Source organism: Gadus chalcogrammus, chromosome 7, assembly GCF_026213295.1.
Source record: "Gadus chalcogrammus isolate NIFS_2021 chromosome 7, NIFS_Gcha_1.0, whole genome shotgun sequence".
Lineage (NCBI taxonomy): Eukaryota > Metazoa > Chordata > Actinopteri > Gadiformes > Gadidae > Gadus > Gadus chalcogrammus.
This window is the reverse complement of record NC_079418.1, coordinates 28,698,309-28,719,395: the sequence shown is the minus strand read 5'-3', so window position 1 is coordinate 28,719,395 and position 21,087 is coordinate 28,698,309. Positions and strand designations below refer to the sequence as shown.

At 49.3% G+C, this 21,087-nt stretch overlaps 2 protein-coding genes across 2 annotated transcripts; both read right to left on the bottom strand.

Moving 5' to 3' along the window:
• Positions 1–32: 32 nt before the first annotated feature.
• Positions 33–8,517, bottom strand: ywhag1 (3-monooxygenase/tryptophan 5-monooxygenase activation protein, gamma polypeptide 1). The gene is made up of 2 exons (XM_056595095.1): positions 8,285–8,517; positions 33–689 (listed from the first exon to the last, which is right to left on the bottom strand). Exons 1-2 carry the CDS (start codon positions 8,369–8,371, stop codon positions 33–35), a joined length of 744 nt encoding a protein of 247 aa, XP_056451070.1. The 5' UTR covers positions 8,372–8,517.
• A 2,948-nt stretch (positions 8,518–11,465) lies between these two features.
• Positions 11,466–21,087, bottom strand: LOC130386107 (scavenger receptor cysteine-rich domain-containing group B protein). The gene is made up of 10 exons (XM_056594886.1): positions 20,958–21,087; positions 18,279–18,317; positions 17,350–17,661; positions 17,175–17,246; positions 15,504–15,818; positions 14,973–15,077; positions 14,326–14,394; positions 13,908–14,222; positions 12,398–12,472; positions 11,466–11,782 (listed from the first exon to the last, which is right to left on the bottom strand). Exons 1-10 carry the CDS (start codon positions 21,076–21,078, stop codon positions 11,466–11,468), a joined length of 1,740 nt encoding a protein of 579 aa, XP_056450861.1. The 5' UTR covers positions 21,079–21,087.

Genomic DNA, 21,087 nt, shown 5'->3' with positions numbered 1-21,087 from the left:
CTTATTTTTTTTTTGGGGGGGGGGGGGGGGGTCTAGTTGTTGCCCTCGCCGGCCTCGTCGTCCTGCTGGTCGCTGGTCCACAGAGTCAGGTTGTCCCGGAGCAGCTGCATGATGAGCGTAGAGTCTTTGTAGGAGTCCTCGTTCAGGGTGTCCAGCTCGGCGATGGCGTCGTCGAAGGCCGTCTTGGCCAGGTGGCACGCCTGCTCCGGCGCGTTCTGGATCTCGTAGTAGAACACCGAGTAGTTGAGCGCCAGCCCCAGCCGGATGGGGTGGGTGGGCTGCATGTGCTCCTTGCTGATCTCGTGCGCCTCGCTGTACGACTTCTCGGACGACTCCACCACCGCCGCCCGCTTCTCGCCCGTGGCCACCTCGGCCAGGTAGCGGTAGTAGTCGCCCTTCATCTTCAGGTAGAACACCTTGCTCTCGTGCTGCGTCTCGTTGCAGTTCTTGATCAGGAAGTTGTCGAGGAGGTTGAGGACGTCCTGGCACACGGCCTCCAGCTCCTTCTCGATCTTTTCCCGGTAGGCGCGCACCATCTCGATCTTCTTCTCGTTGCCGTCGGCCGACGTCTTCTGCTCGATGCTGGAGATCACCCTCCAGGAGGACCTCCGGGCCCCCACCACGTTCTTGTAGGCCACCGACAGCAGGTTCCTCTCCTCGTTGGACAGCGCCTCGTTCAGCTCCGTCACCTGCGGGGGGGGGGGGGGGGGGGGGGGGGGAAGACACGCGGCAGACATTTTGTTTTTTGAGTCGTTATTGTTGTTGTGTTTTGGGTTGTTGACAGTTTTATGTCGTTGTTTCTTGCCGTTCTTTTTTGGTGCTTCGGCAATATTACTGTTGATTTTGACAATTACATATATTCAAACTGCACCTTAATTGCTGTATTGCACTTCTATTTAGATCTCCAAATACATTTCGTTGACGCTGTACTTGTATTCTGCACAATGACAATAATGTTGAATCTGAATCTGAAGCTGATTTACAAAGCCAATGCCGCCATTTTGAATTTCTTTGAAGAGAAAGCGCAATTAGGCTCTATTATCATCACACTTTTCCCATATACCATCCAAAACTAAAAACAGCCGCAAAGATTGATCGTGGATTGTTCTCTCATCCTCAAGCGTCTCAGTGATGCCTGGACACGCTCTGATCAAATGAAAAGGTGTAATCTTCATTTCTACCCCCTCGGACAACTCGCCAGCTGCCCCCAGCAGGGTGAGTCCGCCTCTATGCGACAGCATGACATCATCCTCCTCAGAGGTCACCCCTGCCCCCCCCCCCCCAGCGCTCTGAAAGCATGTGTTGTTTGGTTCAGTTTGGGTTTCTTTCTGAGTCGGGGGCTGGCCAGAGGACCCTATGCACCACACCGGAACTATAGTGGCTGCACCTTGATTTGTCGTCACACTGACCGACAAATCAACCAAAAGCAAGAGGCTGACAAGGCACAATACCTTTCACTAATCTAGTCATTCTGTCTGGCTGAAGTATAATTGAAAGTATGTATTTTTAAACATCGGAAGAAATGTCGTAGGTCTGCTTTGGCTGATTTTTTTTTTTTACTACGCTTGACATAAATAAAGACAGGACGGTTATTTTTGTTAAGTTACAAATCTGTTAAAACTCCAAGTCCTGCCAGGGTTGGTGCTCTATCCCTCACACCTCTCAGATCACATCATTATTACCAGTCAGGATAAGAAGAAAAACACCCGTTCTTGTCGGAAGTCCAAAACGTACGATTGCCGAAATGCATGAATGTTATTTCAGCGGTCTACACCGAAGCTGAACGGCCCAGGCGATTAGGTGCACTTCCTCCGGTATATCCTGTCATTTCGTCTCGCTTTTTTGGTGGAGTGCCAAGCTAAATATCTCCCTCCATACCCAATCATACAGTAGGGGTTACACAATTCTTCCAGTATATGTTCACGAGGTAGTGGCACCTCATTACTCAGCAAACAATGTGTGATAAGAAAGGCCGGGGTCATAGCGTAGTTTACAAGCTGAGAAAGGCCCAGATTGTGAATGTATAAGTACAGACTGCAGGGCAAATGCTGTGTCGTGGAGACCCAGGGCAAAAAGGCACAAAGACACTCTAACCCTCGACTCAGTGGCCACGAGGCTGTTCAGAAGACAACGTTTGTCACGTTTGGTACAGAGACACCTAGGCGATTTGATGTGGCTGTTTTTATCCAGCACTTATATGTGCCCAGGCTTTCGTCTTCATTGCTTTACAATCAATACAATCTACCAAAGCAACGTCTTTTCTAACCGAGTTCTCCTCCACCTGAATCAGGCTCACCAGATTACCAGCGCTGGAACAGGGAGGGAGCTGGGAAGAGCTCGGAGATGGGGGGGGGGGGGGGGGGGGGGGGGGGGGGGGGGGGGGGGGGGGGGGGAGACAAAGAGCAATATATCATGCAATCTGCTGTTTCCATGGAGACAGCAAAATCTGCTTTGTTTTTCTTTTTTTCCTTTTCTTTTTAGAGGCCGCCGAGCTACAGACGATCTGTACTGGGGACACTGGCGTTAAACCACTACAGGCTGGGGGAGAGGCGGCTAAGCTAAGGAAGGGGGGGGGGAGGCAGGTAAAGGAAGAGGAGGCAGAGGCAGAGGAGGGGAGGGAGGGAAGGGGAGAGAGAGGGGGGCAGGGGGGAGGGCAGGTTAAGGAACAGTAGTGATAGGGAGGGAGGGAGGGAGGGAGGGAGGGAGGGAGGGAGGGAGGGGAGGCAGGTAAAGGAGGGGCAGGGAGTGGGAGGGCGAGAGCACAGGGAGATAACAGCCGACTCCAGGAAACCAGCAGTATCCATATCTCACTCGTTCCAGACTATTCTGTACATTGGACTTCTAAACGGTCACCTATTCACGCCTTTGTATGAGGTCATTGCACAAGGAAACAAATGCACAAAAAAAACAACAGCGCCACCGCCTCAGATGATAAGAAAGACAGACAAAACCACAGAGACAAGCGGTCAGGCCGGTCGAGACAACTTCCCCCCTGGGGGCCGTTGCTTTATGAACGATTGCACCTTTTTTACAACGGGCGATAAACGTTCCCTGTTTGGCAGACTGTAAAGTAAAGAGATAAGAAAGGGCCAAACCACAGTTTGCGCAACGACGAGTGCGTGAGTGAGAGCGGTTCGGTCATCAGCGCTCCGAGCCTGAACCCTGGTCCCGATCTGACGGGCGCAGAGAGGCCGGGTGAATACCTTGGCCTCCGGGTGACCCGCCCCGACTACAGCACAGCGATGAGGTCACTGCCGTAGCGTTCACGGAGGTCAGAAAAACAAGTCCTACACAACTCTCTGTCAAAACATGGCTGGCTCTCTTTGTTTCCCCCGGGCGCGCAGTGAGGGCCAGGCGGAAGCCGCAGTACGGGGTGTGTGTGTGTGTGTGTGTGTGTGTGTGTGTGTGTGTGTGTGTGTGTGTGTGTGTGTGTGTGTGTGTGTGTGTGTGTGTGTGTGTGTGTGTGTGTGGTGTGTGTGTGTGTGTGTGTGTGTGTGTGTATGTGTGTGTATGTGTGTGTGTGTGTGTGTGTGTGTGTGTGTATGTGTGTGTGTGTGTGTGTGTGTGTGTCTGTGTGTGTGTGTGTGTGTGTGTGTGTGTGTGTGTGTGTGTGTGTGGGCGGGGGGGGGGGGGGTTGTGGTTGGTTGTGTGTGTGCGTGTGCATGTGTGCGTGTGTGTGTGTTTGTGTGGGCTGGGGGGGACGGGGGGACGACGACACAATGGGGCTCTGTCCCCCCCCCTAGTGGATCTCATCCATCACGCCCGCCCTCTCTCGTCCCTCGTACTCGCCGCGCGTCGAGGTCCGCACACCACGAAGGACCGACCCGTTCCCCGTCTCTGTCCCGCTCGCTCTCGCGCGCCGTCGCTCGCTGCCGTGACTGATGTCCACGGGCGAGTCCAGTGAGCGGCCGGGGCGATCTGATTGGCTGGCCGCTCGGGGTGGTTGTAGGGGGGGAGGGCTATCTTAACAGAGTTTTTAATCCACTCCCCGATGATCCCTGCGGTCGACCCCTCCCTCCCCTTTGCTCCTCGCATCCTCTTCCTCACATCCTCACCCTCCTCACCTTCCTCTTCCTGACATCCAGACATCCTCTGCCTCCTCTTCCTCACATCGTCTTCCTTACGTCCACCCCATCCTCTTTCTCACATCCTCCCCCTCCTCTTCCTCACATCCTCACCATCCTCTTCATCACGTCCTCACAATGCACCCCCCCCCCCTCCTTCCGATCACAGCGTGCGCTCTATACTGACGTCACCAGCCACACGCGTTGGGGGGGGGGGGGGGGGAGAAAGTAAGAGAGAGGGAGAGAAAAACAGCGAGAAAAAGGGTTTTAGGGGAGAGAGGGGAGGATGTGGGAGGGAGAGGAGGAGGAGGAGGAGGAGGAGAAGAGAGTGAGCTGTAAGGGAGTACGAGAGAGAGCTAGAGAGAGTGAGCTGTAAGGGAGTACGAGAGAGATAGAGAGAGTGAGCTGTAAGGGAGTACGAGAGAGAGAGAGAGATAGAGAGAGTGAGATGTAAGGGAGTACGAGAGAGAGAGAGAGATAGAGAGAGTGAGATGTAAGGAGTGTACGAGACAGAGAGAGATAGAGTGAGCTGTAAGGGAGTACGAGAGAGAGAGAGAGAGAGATGAGATCTGAGGGGTGTACGTGTACCAGAGAGATTAAGAGAGAGTGAGCGAGAGAGAGAGAGAGAGCTGTCAGGGGTGTAGAAGAGAGAGATGGAGAGAGGGCAGAAACACAGAGAGTGAGAGAGAGAGAGAGAGAGAGAGAGAGAGTGAGAGAGAGAGAGAGAGAGAGAGAGAGAGACGGGGTAAAGGGCTCTTTATGGTTCCAGGGTCACGCAACGCAAGGGGGTTACGGACCCGTGACGTCCTTACGGACCCTCCTTGCGTCCACCGCAAGGGCCTGATGTGCGCCTCCCCAAAATTCGTAGCCTACCCCCTCCGAGGCAACACAGCAGCAAGGGCTGTGATTGGTCCGTTTACTAAAACCCGACGCAGACCCGTAAACCTTCACGACTGTGTGGAAGCGTCCGCATGGTCATTGCATTGCGGGAACTTGGGACCATAAAAAGGCCTTAAGAGAGAGAGAGAGACAGAGAGCGAGAGAGCGAGAGAGCGAGAGAGAGAGAGAGAGAGAGAGAGAGAGAGAGAGAGAGCGAGAGAGAGAGAGAGAGAGAGAGAGAGAGAGAGAAGAGAGAGAGAGAGAGAGAGAGAGAGAGAGAGAGAGAGAGCGAGAGAGAGAGAGAGAGAGAGAGAGAGAGATTGACAGAGAGAGAGCATGTATTAAACAAAACTCATGCAGCTGTGATCACTCGGTGATGTTCCTTTCCGGTTAGGGATGCTGTCTTGTTCTAAATATAAAACCAACAGGAGATGTGTGTCACTCAAGAGGAATTGAAAGGATGTGCAGAGCTCTACGGCTGCTGGGCTGAGGGGAAGAGTCCTATAGCCGAGGAGAGCCGTTAGCTTCTCTGTTAGCATGAAGGGCAGACAGAGAAAGTGAGCCTCTCTTCATGAAGCAACATCCAGAGTGAATAGTACTACACCGAACGACTCTATCAATACTGTCGTACTGAACTGGAACCAATCCCAAGAGGATGCACATTTGGACATTTTACAGAGACAGAGACACAGACAGACAGACAGACAGACAGACAGACAGACAGACAGACAGACAGACAGACAGACAGACAGAGAGAGACAGACAGACAGACAGACAGACAGACAGACAGACAGAGAAAGAGAGACAGAGAAAGAGAGACAGAGAGAGAGAGAGAGAGAGAGAGAGAGAGAGAGAGAGAGAGAGAGAGAGAGAGAGAGAGAGAGAGAGAGAGAGAGAGAGAGAGAGAGAGAGAGAGAGAGAGAGAGAGAGATAGATAGACGGTCCGATTCTCTTGGAAATCGGACTGAATGTAGGGCCTACTGAAAGGGAGCGCTACTCCACACAGCTACATCATGACTGGTATATATTACCATAGCACCCAACACTTATTTAGCCCAACCCCAACCACAACTCCACTTTTCCAGAACATTGTGTAGGTTCTATGTAGGCTACTTCCAGACGCAGTGGTGATGCTGGGAAAAACAGTGTAATTCCCCGTGTTTAAGATCCCCTCCATCATGAGTAAAAAACCTGCCGATCTAACTCAAATGATCCTCCATCTAAAGGTTCATACACGTCATAAACTGTATCAGCAGAGTCTATAACATAGGACTATACTTTAATGGTGGTGTGTGCTGTAACGAAAATTAGATAAAAAACGACGTGAGGTTATGTGAATGAATAATTCAATAGATTAAATTGCCCTTGCTTATATTAAGTGGTCTCTCCAGCTACCGGAAACGAGGAAGCAGCCGCTACACATTTATCCATCCATCAAATACAAAGCGTGGCTGATTATCGTCCTGATGATTCGTATGATTCAACTATAATTCCACGTTCTCTATTATCTCGCCATCCTGTACTATTGCGTTGATCTGCCCGTCGTAGCGAGTAGAGTCTGCAGTATGGCATTATGGCGAGGGATTCCCCTTAACTAATGGGCGAGGCGGCAGACACACCCCGCTGGCCACTGCTGCAGAGAGACTGGCTGGCCCACGAGCTGCTACCCTCTCTGACTCGGCACAAATCCGAGGGGGCGGAGCCAAGCCCCCTGACACCGGCACCACCTGGTCCGCGGTGCTTTGAGGCCATAGCTCAGCCCGCTTTAAACACACCGATTAGCTGCAACACCGAGACTCAACCAAACGTAGCCAGCTCGCTGGTTAAACGCTGCATCACAGTGTGTAATCGCTCGAGTCCCAGCAGGTGACCACGCTCTCATCCCGACCCGTCCATGATCACACAAGAAAAATAAATCTGCAGTGTATGGATAGGTGTCACGTGGTCCATCAACAGTGGTCCATTGCACAAAAGCACCTATGGATGCTGCCCCGGGCCTTAAGTGGGTTACAGTAACCTACACATTTATATCCCTAACAGCCCGGCAGCTGGATATCGGGCCTTGCGGTAGATAAAGGGATGATGTCACATAGAAGGGTGTTTGAAAGGGTGGCGATATGTTAGGGATGGAATGGTGCACTACGGGTGGGCTTACTGCATCTTGGCAGATGCTGCGACACGCCTCGTATACGAGAGCCTGCCGTAGTGCCGAGCGAGGTCGGGGATGGGGTTTAGTGTGGGCTACTCTTATAGGCGACATCACCCTGCATCTATGGCACAACCCGTTACGTTTCGAATCCGTTGCATGACAACCGGGTAGAATCGTTGGAGTCACTTTTTTTTAACCCGTGTCTCCTTTGAAACTGATCCGGCTGCGCCTTCACACACACTGATTTTGCGCGAATCGATCGCATCAACCTTCAGAGATGCAGCTGAATGCAGTTGCATTGCATTGCAACTGCGATAATACACTACTTACTCAAAGACAACAGGCGGCCCGGATATATCTATACTATACATCTAGAAAATGGCATCATCGAAACCGGAGCAAGAGTCACGACTATCACCACGATCGACGATGTCACTCCTCTATCACGAATAGCGCTCGCCTCGTCCTCTGGGTCTGCACGTATGCGCATCGTGGTGTCGTTACCGGCTCGAGAAACTGGGCTTCAGGATGGAACGACCCTTTCGTTCAAGGTGTCCAACTCGCGAGATAGTTTAGATTGTTTAAATCATGTCATGATTGGTTGCTTTTCTTTCTTTACACCACATTTTCTCCACCCTGATCATTGAACGGCCGGGCAGTCTGACCGCTGAGCGCGAGCGCCTGCATGGTGGAAGGCACCGCCCCAAGATCAGACGGACCGCATATGCCGTTCACACAGCCGGACCAGCAGACGTCCAGTTAGGAGGACAGTGCACGTTAATAACTGTTAAACAACATGTATATAAGACATACTAAGGTTTCAACAAAGGGTGGATGCAATTCCAATCCGAGGATGGTATCGTCCCATATAGGCTTGGTCGGCCTCAATTTAAGTTCCCTAAATCAAAGATTCAACGTCTCATCTCGTGTTTAAAGTAATGGCTTTATGATAATTGCCATCTTTAATCATAAGTTTAATACACCAAAATCGTACGATTTAACCGATTAAATCCCTATGTTCTCCCGCGGAGGCTGATTCCTGGGTCCAACAGCCAATAAGGGGATACGCCTACAATATGCCCCGCTGGTTTAACACGAGCCCACATTTAAAACAGACAAAAAAAGTGTCAGTATCATTCAAATTAAAATATAAATGTAATGAAAAATATGATTACAGAGGTATTCTGCTTACCGATTTCATGGCAGCTGCCATATCATCATATCTCTCAGCCTGCTCGGCGAGCCTTGCTTTCTGCACCAGCTGCTCACGGTCTACCATTTTAGCTTACTTGAACGGACCGTGGTCTTTTTTCCAAATCAAAATCGCAGTATGTCTTTTTTTTTATATATCTTTGTAATGCAGAGTAATGGCACCAGGTCCTCTCTCTGCAGCTGCTGCCTGCTGTCTGCGCCTGCCGACGGGACACCCCTCCCCCTCCGAACCCTTTCCCCGGCTCTAGTCACCACCCAGAAAGGGTGTGGCCTGGCGGAGTGACGTCATAACACGCCCTGCTGCTCGGGAACCCAGAAGTGTGTATGTGTGTGTGTGTGTGTGTGTGTGGCCCACCACAGAAGAACGCCTCACCGTGTGGGCGCGACTCCTTCCAGTTCAGAGGTAACAAACGTTACAATACACGGTTATCGGTAGTACCTAAATACAACGGTCTATTCACTTTGAGTTGTACCTGCATTTGACGAACAGTCAGTTCCATAGATGACTTTACTGAGTTGGAGGACTCGCTGGTGTGGGGGCAGGCAGCTAGCTAGTTTGTAGCCGGTGTGACAGTGATGGTCCCATCAGCTGGGCCTCAGCTAGCAGCTGTCTGAGGATGGGTGACTTGGTCGGCCCTGGTGACGGACAGTGGACTGCAAAATGGCTGTTGTGTTTATGCATGAAAGATCCTGGATCAACTGGGCTCTGAATAGAAACATAGGGATGTAGCCTCCGCACGGAGCAATCAAACATCTACAGGGAGACGGGGCTAGTGTTGGCATAGGTGTCCTGCTTCTTTCTTCACAACACAACCATGTAAGAATTCCTCAGCAAAGAAGACATTTATATACAATAGATTAAACCCTGATATGTATTATCCTCACAGGGCAATAACATTAAGCAGGCAGGTGCGAATTTACAAAATAATCCAATCCTTATGCTGTAGTTTTTTCAACTAAACGCAGGTTTATTGGAGAAAAGAAATACCTCCACATCCAAACAGTTAAAATAAAAAAAATGCCAAGTTTCAAATGGAGTGAAATTTATTCCAAGTTAAACAGATGTACAGCTCACAGATGTACAGTTTAGAGATGAATCCCCTTCTATACAGGCTCACCTGTTCAATGCTGCTTCATCGATTTCAATCAGGGAACGATTTATACCCTGTTCTGGATCATTACAATGAACTTCTTCTGTTTGTCTAAAGAACCGTGGGACCGTTCTAGCACACTCGAGAAATCTGGAATCAGACATACGGTATTGTCATGCATACATCTGGCCTCATGAGTTGATAGCTTTGTTTTTCAAACCTGAGAATTGTTCTGCCACAGATGGCTGGACCGTACTTGACAATTTAGTATTTAGAGGATTTTAATTTTTCCCAATCCTTCACCATCCCGAGCGCCTCCTTTATTCTACGCAACCAGAACAGTATTGTTTCATCCCAATCTTCAGACTTCACATTGCTGTACTCTCCCCGTGCATTAGCTAGGATATAGACTGTCTCTACATAAACACATGAACACACATACACATTTACATAGTGTACACAATGTACACCTACAGGTAAACAAATTATAAATCTCCGAAAATAACAACACAACTTCTAGGCCCGAATCACTTTTTAACAAGCTTATTTCTTCTTTTTTTTGTTTTGTAGGCATAAAGAATCCAGTTAACTATCTAGTAATAAAATTGTGTAATGAAGAGAACAGTGGTACAACATTCAAAAGACAGGGCTGAATCTGAAAAGAACGGGAGATCCGGGGACGTGTAAGAGAAAGCAAAGGCACGACGAGAGGCCATTGTTCAATGTGGGCGTTCGCGAGAGGGTAAAGCACGAACCGCTGCAGGATTTCTAAAACCTGGAAGACGTCTTCACAATCCAAACCATCCTTAGCTGCAGTCGCTATGAATAGAAACGTAGATATTTAAGTGTAAGCTGCCTACAGTCACATGCACCTTGTCTTAACAGATACAATTATGTAAATTCATTGCCCCCCCCCTATAGCAGGACTCCGTGAGCAGAGAGAATGACTTGTATCTACTGATTCAATAATTCATGGGTGTTCTGGAGCAAACCTTATTCTGGAAACAAACGAGTCCCGACCAGGGGATGTGGTGGGCTTAATATTTCAGGAGGTGGGGGTTTAGGGACAGTGAGACAGTAAAGAGAGCTTTGCCTTTTCTCTATTGTAGCAAAAGTGTATACATTTTAAATATATAATATATATATAGATAGACTTATTTATAAAGTGCTTAATAGGAATAGAGAGTTATAGAATGTACTTATATCCTGTCACTTTGCTTCGTTGGTCTTCTCCGGAGTCTTCGGGTCTGCTGTGTGTGCGGTTATTTACATCATGTTTACAAGTCCTGTTTGATACTCCGTCGTGGGTTGGGTGCCGTGTGGAAGGGTGAGTGCAGGGTTGAAGGGTGCAGGGTTGAAGGGTGCAGGGTTGAAGGGTGCAGGGTTGAAGGGTGCCAGGTGGAAAGGGTGCAGGGGTGCAGGGTTGAAGGGTGCAGGGTTGAAGGGTGCCAGGTGGAAGGGTGCAGGGTTGAAGGGTGCCAGGTGGAAAGGGTGAGTGCTGGGTGGAAGGGTGCAGGGTTGAAGGGTGCTCTCTGGGTGGGTACAAGCTGGAGGGGTGCCAGCGGGGTGGAAGAGTGGAAGGGTGCTGTTTGGAAGGGTGCTAGGTGGATGGGTGCAGGATGGAACAGTGCTGGGGGGATGGTGTTGGGTGCTGTGTGGGTGGAAGGTGCTGGGTGGTTTGGGCCCGGTTCTAAGGGTGCTGGCTGCGTTGGGCCTGGTTCTAAGGGTGCTGGCTGGGTGGTGCTGGGGTTCCGGTACTGGGAGTTGAGCTTTGGATGGATTGGTGGCAGGAGAACGATTCGGGGTGAATTGATATTGGGTGCTGGGTTGATGGGTGCTGGGTTGATGGGTGCTAGGTTACTGGGTGTAGTGATGGTGGGTTGATGGGGTCCGGGGTAGTGGGTGTCATGACAGTGGGTTGATGGGTGCTGGGTTGATGGGTGCTGGGTTACTGGGTGTCGTGACAGTGGGTTGATGGGTGCTGGGTTGATGGTTGCTGGGTTACTGGGTGTCGTGACAGTGGTTTGATGGGTGCTGGGAAGCATCGGGCAGTCGCGGTTCGGGCTGTAATCAGGACATAGAGCAGGTGACCCCAGCGTCCTCGGAGTGGTCACAGTTGTGCACGTCCCAGGCTATGTGGGAGCACCCCTGGAGCGAGGCCTCGTCGCCGCGGCACTTGAGATTGTCCAGGAGGATGGTGCCCCCGCCGGGCCCGAAGAAGGCCTCGGGACGGGCCGCCATGGCCTCGCCGCAGCCCAGCTGGTTGCACACCACCTGGGCGTCGGCGATGTCCCAGGCGTCGTCGCACACCGTGCCCCACTCGCTGCCGGAGAACACCTCCACGCGGCCCTCGCACTGGTGCAGCCCCGCCACCAGCCGGACGGCGCCTTCAGGACCGGCCAGAACACAGAGAGCCCGTTTACACACAGACCGTGGTCCGTGGAGAATACCTTTCGACCGGCGCACACCGTTTTGGGGATTGAGGCAACCTCGAACACGACGCACGACATAGATATATATACTGACTAGATGTCGCGTTTGGCTGCTAAGCATGCGTCGACAATGCCGTCAACAATGCCGCTATCTTGCCTCGGGGTAACCACCCACCTGAATGAAAGAACGATGGCGCAGAGGTCTTTCCCAGTCAAAATCACTCTAAATGCTTAAAAATAAGCGGATTTGGAGTGATTTTGACTGGGAAAGGGTCTCTGCCCCATGGGTTGTTCATCGATTCAGGGGGGAGGTTACCCCGTGGCAAGATGGCGGTGGCTTTGATGCATACGTTCCACTGAAAAGCGCATCTCAGGCGATATCTAGTCAGTATATATATCTATGGATGCGCAAGGGCTAGCTCCTTCAATGACATGATCTACAGTTCACTGGGAAATTCCCTCAGTGTGGATTAAAGCGTCTATTTAAACACTACACAGTAGTGTAGTGTTAGATATCTGAGTATATACAATATAGTAAGATATCTGAGTATGATATCTGTCATGAACTACCTTCATTGGGGGTTTGGCCGTTAGAGACACTCCTGTTTGCCACAAAGTCCTGTCCGGTTGCAGAAAGGCTTGGAGCTGGAGGAAGCAGGAGAAGGCAGATCATTATCTGTAAAGCGCAGGAACCTACTATTCCCAAAAGCATTAGGAAAGTGCTCCATCCAATCATTAGTAGTAATCAATAATATGCGAGGCGATCATGAAAGAAGGCCCGGGTTGAAAACAACGTCGAGCAATGTTTTTGTGGCTTGGAATCACAGCGCTGAACTGCAATGCATTTCAGACTGACTTGAGTGCAGCTGGCCGTCTTCATAACCAATCTCAACACTGCTTGTTTGCCTTGCTGTGGGCATTGCTCGTGATATCTGAATAATATATTTTTGCAAGCTATGAATTTAACATACAATAGTAAGCCATTATGTCTCGAGATATTATTAGGGGGTTGTCAGCGATTCTGAACCGACACTTGGGGGGCCTAACAGAATATTACACTGCACAAACAGCTGATGCTACTGCAGTTCTACAGTATGCATATCACATGCATACACCTCATGCACGAATATGTACACATCAGTCATGTACACTTCATGTACACGAAGTGTATCAACCATGCATGCTTTATGTACACATCACACATGTCCAGGTACACTTATGTACACTCAATGTACACATCACACATGTACAGGTACACCTCATGTGCACATCATACATGTACACTTAATGTACACGTCACACATGTACATGTACACTTAATGTACACATCATACAAGTACACTTAATGTACACATAATACATGTACACCTCATGTACACATCGTACATGTACACCTCATGTACACATCATACATGTACCCCTCATGTACACGTCATACATGTACATGTACACTTAATGTACACATCATACAAGTACACTTAATGTACACATAATACATGTACATGTACACCTCATGTACACATCGTACATGTACACCTCATGTACACATCGTACATGTACACCTCATGTACACATCATACATGTATACTTAATGTACACATGTACAGGTACACCTCATGTGCACATCATACATGTACACTTAATGTACACATCATACATGTACAGATAGACTTCATACATGTACATTTGATGTACACATCATACATGTACACTTAATTTACATGTACACCTCATGTACACATCATACACATACACTTAATGTACACATCACACATGCACACCTCATGTACACATCATACATGTACACCTCATGTACACATCGTACATGTACACCTCATGTACACATCGTACATGTACACATCATACATGTACACCTCATGTACACATCATGCATGTACACCTCATGCACACATCGTACATGTACACCTCATGTACACATCATACATGTACACCTCATGTACACATCGTACATGTACACCTCATGTACACATCGTACATGTACACCTCATGTACACATCATGCATGTACACCTCATGCACATGTCACCCTCTGGCTCCAGCGAGTGTCCCCTGGTCCTTACGGGCGCAGATGACCCCGGCGTCCTCGTGGTGTCCACAGTTATGCTGACCCCAGCCCAGGTGGAAGCAGGTGCCCAGGTCCAGCTCGGTGCCCAGGCAGTCCACGTTGTCCATGAGGATGGGGCCCTCGCCGTAGCCGTAGAAGGCCAGGCCCTTGGCGGCGATGGCCGACCCACAGCCCAGCTGCCGGCACACCACCCGGGCGTTGGTCATGTCCCAGTCGTCGTCGCACACGGTCCCCCAGATGGTGGCGTAGAACACCTCCACCCGCCCGGCGCAGCTGCTGTTGCCGTTGACCACCCTGATCCTTCGCAGAGCTACGACAGAGGGGGGGGGGGGGGGGGGGTGAGAGAGTATGTGATGAACTAATTGTAGGTTATGTAACACTGGTATTACTGTCTCTGGATGAAGGGTTATCACCTCTCGGTGCTTGAGTAGTCGTCGTGGTGGTTTCTGTAGTTTGAGTCACTGGCAGTGTTCCGTTTGCTACTGAAAGGTGATGGACATATATTGGAATCATAATGCGAATGAGGTGAGGTCCTGTAATTTCGTTTTTTCGCCACCATTTTCCGTGTGGCGCTGCAGCACGCCGGAGGAACTCTTGTGTTAAATAGTACCCTCTGTTGGTCATTTGGCAGAAGTGCAGGATTCATAATTAAATTCATTGTAACCTCGCAGAACGCATCATATGCAATTGGCTCGTGGCCCTCAAACCTGCCGTGTGCGTCAACCAGTTGCAGCTCAGATTGTAGAGAGTTGGGGAAATAAGATACGGTGTGATATACAGTATATAACTACCTCTTCGAGAGGCTGTAGAAGTATGTATTGCATCATAAAAAAATATGAAAATGGAGATTGGACAAAATGTGCTTTTTAAGGGGTTTTGAGTGAATAATGATATTAATACTATGAATAATAGTTAGGACTTTAACCCCTTTTTAATGTGGTTTAGCAGTAAATTCGTAGTAAACTATGAGTAACTGTGTCCTGCCACCTGTTTATATTCATAGTCACCCAACGTTATATCGTTTCATATCTGAATCATCCTTAGTTATTGAACATGGTACCTGGCGTGAGGTTGGTGAAGGGGAAGAACCCCCTCCCCCCTTCCAACGGCCACACGTTCATCGACTCTGTGTTTGCGGGCGGTGGCGGAGTGGTCAAACCCGAGCCTTTAAAACAGAAGGGTCACATTCACTAATAACACCAGTGTTATTGCATGCAAGCATGTTTGTGAAGAGTTATCATCATCAAACTTAATTTATTTAAAGGTGACATATAATACCACCAGTTGTGAGTGTGATTAGCCGTTACAAGCCGTTTTCAACATCGGCCTCTTCTGACGTCACAAGTGGCCGTTTCCACCTAGATGTGTGCTGCATAGATCAGTCTACCAGCCTACCCAGCGAGCGGACTGTAGCAAACGTTGCTCACCTATCCGTCACACGTCTAGGTGGACGCGCCCACGTGAGATGTCAGAAGAGGCAGATTGTCAAAGAGCTTGTAACGGCTGGTGGGATAATATGTCACCTTTAATTCATTGAATTGAATGTACAAAAAAACTTCTGTTTATGTATCCGGTGGGGAGGTTTGTTTACCGGCACAGATGACGCTGGCGTCCTCGTGGTGTCCGCAGTTGTTGGTGCCCCAGCCCAGACTGTAGCAGCGCGACAGCATGAGCTCGTTGCCGGTGCAGTTCACATTGTCCAGGAGGATCTCTCCGCGGCCGTACCCGAAGTAGGAGTTGCGGAGAGCCGACGCGGCCCGGCCGCACTGGATCTGCCGGCACACCACCTCGGCGTTCTTCAGGCCCCAGTCGTCGTCGCACACCGTGCCCCAGCTGCCCCGGTAGTACACCTCCACGCGGCCCTGGCAGCGGTCCCGCCCCCCCACCAGCTGGATGGCGCCGTCGCCTGGCGGGAGGGGAAGGGGGTGGGGGGGGGGGGGGGGGGGCGGGGGGGGATAGGATTCATAACGGAACGCTGCAGGGTTCATGTGGGATATCGGGATTCATTTTGGGGTGTCAGGATTCATATTTGATATTAGGGATATTCTTGTGGAAAAGTAGGATTTATATGATATGCCTGGATTCATATGGAGCACTACTACAGCAATCATATGGAATTATGGAATGTATATAGAGTACTGGGTTTATATGAAATAATAGGATTCATATGGAATATTAGAATTCCTTTGGGATATTAGGATTCATATTGAATATAAGGACTCATTTTGACTATGGATCCATATGGAACTTTATTCTGGGATTTCTATTGGATATAATATGGGATATCCAGGTTTCATATATAGTATTGGTACAGCCTGACATCACCGGACATCAAGTGATGTCAGGCCTCTAATAAACGTGTGTGTACGTGTTGTTCTGTAAGCTTCAATGCATGATCTTCACACGTGCGGGGCGTGGAGGAGAGAGAGTGAAAACGGCGCGGTCCATTCCACCTCTGTGTATACTATTACTCTCTCTATAGGTCCACACCTTTGTAGCAGATACACGTGCCCCAGAGTAGAGGACGGGACGGTTTAGTGTTGCCGTGGAAGAAAAAAAAAAGCAGATGTGGTAAAAATTCTGGCTGGTAACAACATCCCCGACATGAAAGAAGCCCCCTCGGCGACAATAGCTTCTTCTCAAGTGTCCTTGGTTTACAAAAGGCCTTCCCAGTGGTTTCTAGAACAGGGTCTGTGGGGAACCGGGCTACTACGTCACCATTCCGATTCGAAAAACCAGGTCCTGTGCCGGTGTCTTATGACCCCCGTGGGAGGGCAGAGGACGGTGAACACTGTAGCAACGGCTTCAACAAAAGATGACCTGACTGACACACAAAAGAGATGGACCAGGAATGTAGGCAGGCCTCTAAGGTGTGCTGGGTTGGTTCTCTACTACAGGTGTTGGGAAGGAACTAAAACTATTAGGAATCAGGTTCAGCAAGGGAGAGCCTGCTTCTGAATAGGATTCCTGGATTTGTGGGCTTTATCCTGATGGCAAAGTTATGACGCAGAGTACATTTACATTTACATTTAGGGCATTTAGCAGACGCTTTTATCCAACTCGACTTACAATAAGTACATTTGTCAGAAGAATGAGAAACAATATATCGCTGTTACAGTAAGGATACAGTAAGGATGTCCATAGAAACAAGTGCCAAGCGCTAACAATCGCTAGGTTAACCCATTTCCCATGTACAACACATCTAAGAGGCTACACAACTAAGTACTTAAAAACTGACAAGGAGGATGTAATTAAGACTTACGTAAAGCCAAAACACCAGGGGCCGGCGTGGTGTGCCTCTGTGGGCCTCTGCCTTGAAGAATCACCGGGTTGCCTAACAGAACACACAAAGAAAACACGCGTCTCAGCCCCTTTCACGATCACCCAGGCCCGCCAGCCGTCGGCTTCCCCCTCAGCCCCCGACGGCGCCGCCTCACCTCTGCAGAAGACGGCCACGTCCTCGTAGTGGTAGCAGTTGTGCACGGCCCAGCCCAGACTCCCGCACTGGCTCAGGTCCGTCTCGCCGCCGGTGCAGTCCACGTTGTCCAGCCAGATGGCCCCGGAGCCCTGGCCGAACTGGGAGCTGGTGCCCACGGCCATGGCCAGCCCGCAGTCCAGCTGGCGGCAGACCACGTTGGCGTCCACCATGTCCCAGTCGTCGTCGCACACGGTGCCCCAGGCGCCGCCGCCGCCGCCGGAGCGCACCTCCACGCGGCCCTCGCACCGGCCCTGGCCGTTCACCAGTTGCACTTTTGGGGGGGGGGGGGGGGGGGGAGAGTGTAGGGGACGAGTGTGACGGCGGTGTGGTGGGACGACCTCCGCCGGAGGCCCGGTAAGGGTGTGTTGTGTTTGCATGACGGGAAAGATCGGTCAAAAGGAAGTTGGATCAAACGCGGTGGGGTTTATTTTGGGCCTGCGTGTGAGTTATGAAAGGGAGAAATTAAGAAAAGGATATGAGACTATTAAAGGTCTTTTGTGTAACGTTATATATGTGCTATTCTGTTGGGAATAATGACATGAAAGTCTATATCAAACTGTCATAATAATAATAGCATCGGACTAATAGTAATGGGTGTAATCCCTTTTAAGGTGGGTTACACAATAAGAGTAAATACGTACATATGACTCCACTGGACCTGATGTAGGGGGATCGAGTGGCAGGGATAATAAACGATCACGAAAGGGGAGAAGGGCAGAAGGGATCTTGGTTTACAGTGGCCTCAAGCGTGTCCTACCACCTGTTTATATTTATATTCACCCCATCTCGTCTCCACCCTGATTGTTCCGTCTGTATTAGTGTGTGGTGTCATGACGTGGGTATAGCCGGCTATAGGTGCATGGGGAGCAGAGCTGGCAGCAGACCTACCTTCATACCGCGGGATTGCGGGGGTCTGCGCGGGATGGGCTGACGGGGGGGAGGGAGGGAGGGCTGAGGACGCGGAGAATGGAGAGGGAGAGAGAGAGAGAGAGCGAGAGAGAGAGAGAGGGATAGTTTGGTCAAAATGATTTGTTGAAAGGAGGTTCTTGGCCTCCCATGGTTTTCTGTACTCTATATCTACTATATCTATTTTCCTGTAATTCTAGAACCTGAATCTCAACAGGAAGCCCATTTAGCCCATGTGCGAGGGATGCACAATAGAAATGTGTTCTGTTGAATATGCGGCGCTGGGTTTATTTACTGTATATAAACAATTGCTGCATATGGACATGAAATGGTATTGGAAAATAGATCCAACCATAAACATATCCATGTATAGAATTAGAGGGGAACAACAATAAACTAATGTTTAAAGCATATTTTATATCCCATGTCAATCATTTACTTTGATGTCACTTGGAATTGAAATGTCTCAAGTGTATGAATATTTTTAATGAATTGCTTCCATTGAAATAATATATGAATATAAAATATTGAAATATTGAGCGGGTTAGGTGTTATGACATTCTTGACTGATGGACAAAAACAAATGTGCAGCACATGTCCTACATGTCCCTTATGGGTAAAGATATGCATGGCATAGGGTATGCCTGCTACACACACACAGTTGTATTGTGTTTCCACATGTCACAAAGGCTGCAGTCTTTTGAACATCACACTCACGATCTGGGACAATTCACAGGCTTCCACCATTGTCAATGTTGGTAATGAAACCGGATGTATAACGTGCAGAAGTAGAACACTGTGTGTGTTTTTTCCCCAGAATAACTGCATTGAGTCTTTTGTTGTTCATATAGGGCAGAGAGAGACTCAACACCTATATAATGTAACAGCAGTTTGAATACCTCCGTTAAAACAGGGTAGAGCTTTAATCGGGCCCAGAAAATCAAGCCCGACCCGACCCGAGCCCGTGCACGTTCTGTCCGAGCCCTGCCCGGCCCGACACATTAACTGTAATTTTGAGCCCGAGCCCGATTTCAACCCCAATTATTTTTTAATACATGGGTGTATTTTAATACTTTATGTAACTTGTTCACATTTGTTACTTAGGCCTACTCTGCTTAATATATATAGGCCTATAATATTTCTGTTTATGGCATAGATTTCTCCAATCTATGCCATGAACATAGATTTTAGGCCAATAAAGCAATGATAAAAAAAACACAAACGCTCGATCAAAGGCCCGGCTTAACTCGGCCCGAGGATTGTGGTGGGAAATATCGGTCGGGACTCGGGAGGGCTCCGGCAGAGAATCTAAACTCTAAAACAGGGTCAAATACGTTGAACATGAACTTGAATGATACATACCGGGTACTTCTCGTAGGCTTACTTTAACGTCTCCTGCAAAATGGCAATATTCAAAAACATGAGTTGACACAGAAATGACAAGCAGTCTGTCGGAATCAGCCAACATGTTGCAGTGTACAGTATAGCGCTTCATCAGCCATAATGTGTAAACGAGTGACCCTGTTCCAGCTAAATAAACAACAGCTCTATCTCCCTTTAACTCTTGGAACAGAGGGCCAGACAAAAGGCTACCCACACAAAGGCAGCCACCTACTGGGAGTTCACCTACGGGTACACCTGTTCTTTTAGCCCGGTGGAGAAGGCCTTGCAGTTGCACTTGTACATGCCCCAATACACGCCATCGTCATAGCTCCTGTCGCGCACCCTCCCCTCTGTCTGATCAGTAGTCTGGGACGGCGCGGATAAAAAAAGGCCCTTGAATTAAGTATGACCGTGTTTCGACCTATGAAAGATTAAGCGTTTCGATTTCTTTGTAATTCTGATAACATGTGTCTTAATTGAATGGAGAACCCCTCAATTGATATACAAAAATATTTGTCCTAATGTGTGATCCAGCAGTCCTACTATGTTCTAGCAGAATTTATGGGGGGAGGCGGCACAGAGCCTTGGCCGGAAACCACAAACTCCAGGGGGTGGAGTTAATGCTTGTTTCCTGTTTAATTACTGAGATAATCTACCCAAGACAAACCAATTAGCATAAGTGGATGAGGGCAGTGGCAGTCTACAAGGTGTTGATTTGAAACCCTAACACTTTTCCTAAGATCGTAGGTGTCTGAACAGGATGTTTTAGCTTCCCTCCCCACCGGGAAAAGTCTACTAGTGCTGGCCGAGTTTGTGTTAGCCAATAGTGTGCTTGCATTCCCTGCCTCCGTCAACATGACTGGTTGAAACAAATATGAAGTGGTTGATCAGCGCCCTGATCACCCAGATCCGATCTTGTCTGCTACCCGACATTAGATTCTAAGTGTAAAGTCTGAAGTGTGAGACTACATGTCTCCCAATTCAACCATAACCTCTCAAATGAAGAAGAACTTAAATGTCAACGTCCAAAAAAGACACAAGACTTCTTAACTTTTGCATTTCAGATTCAGATTCAGATTCAACTTTATTGTCATAGCGCAGAGTACAGTGACAACGAAATGTAGTCGAAGATCTAAATAGAAGAGCAAAGAGAAAATGAAGGTGCACAATTAAGCGCTCACCGACAATCACTCACCACTGAAAGCACCCAACGAGTCCTCAGTCCCCCCCCCCCCCCCCCCCCCCCCAGCTGGCTCCCGGCGGCTGCAGATCACTCACCGTCGTGATGCAGCAGCACGCTCATGGCCACCAGCAGGACGGACACCAGCAGCGACAGCAGGAGCCACACCGCCGGCCGCCAACACCTGCTCACCAAGACCACCTCACGTTGGCCCCTCATGGCTGCCAG

Coding starts and splice junctions, on each gene's coding strand:
- LOC130386107 (XM_056594886.1), bottom strand. CDS start 21,078: ATGAGGGGCCAACGTGAGGTGGTCTTGGTGAGCAGGTGTTGGCGGCCG. Junction 18,318..20,957: donor CGTGCTGCTGCATCACGACG/GTGAGTGATCTG, acceptor CCCCCCCGTCAG/CCCATCCCGCGCAGACCCCC. Junction 11,783..12,397: donor CGGCCAAACCCCCAATGAAG/GTAGTTCATGAC, acceptor CCGGTCCTGAAG/GCGCCGTCCGGCTGGTGGCG.
- ywhag1 (XM_056595095.1), bottom strand. CDS start 8,371: ATGGTAGACCGTGAGCAGCTGGTGCAGAAAGCAAGGCTCGCCGAGCAG. Junction 690..8,284: donor TGGCAGCTGCCATGAAATCG/GTAAGCAGAATA, acceptor CCCCCCCCGCAG/GTGACGGAGCTGAACGAGGC.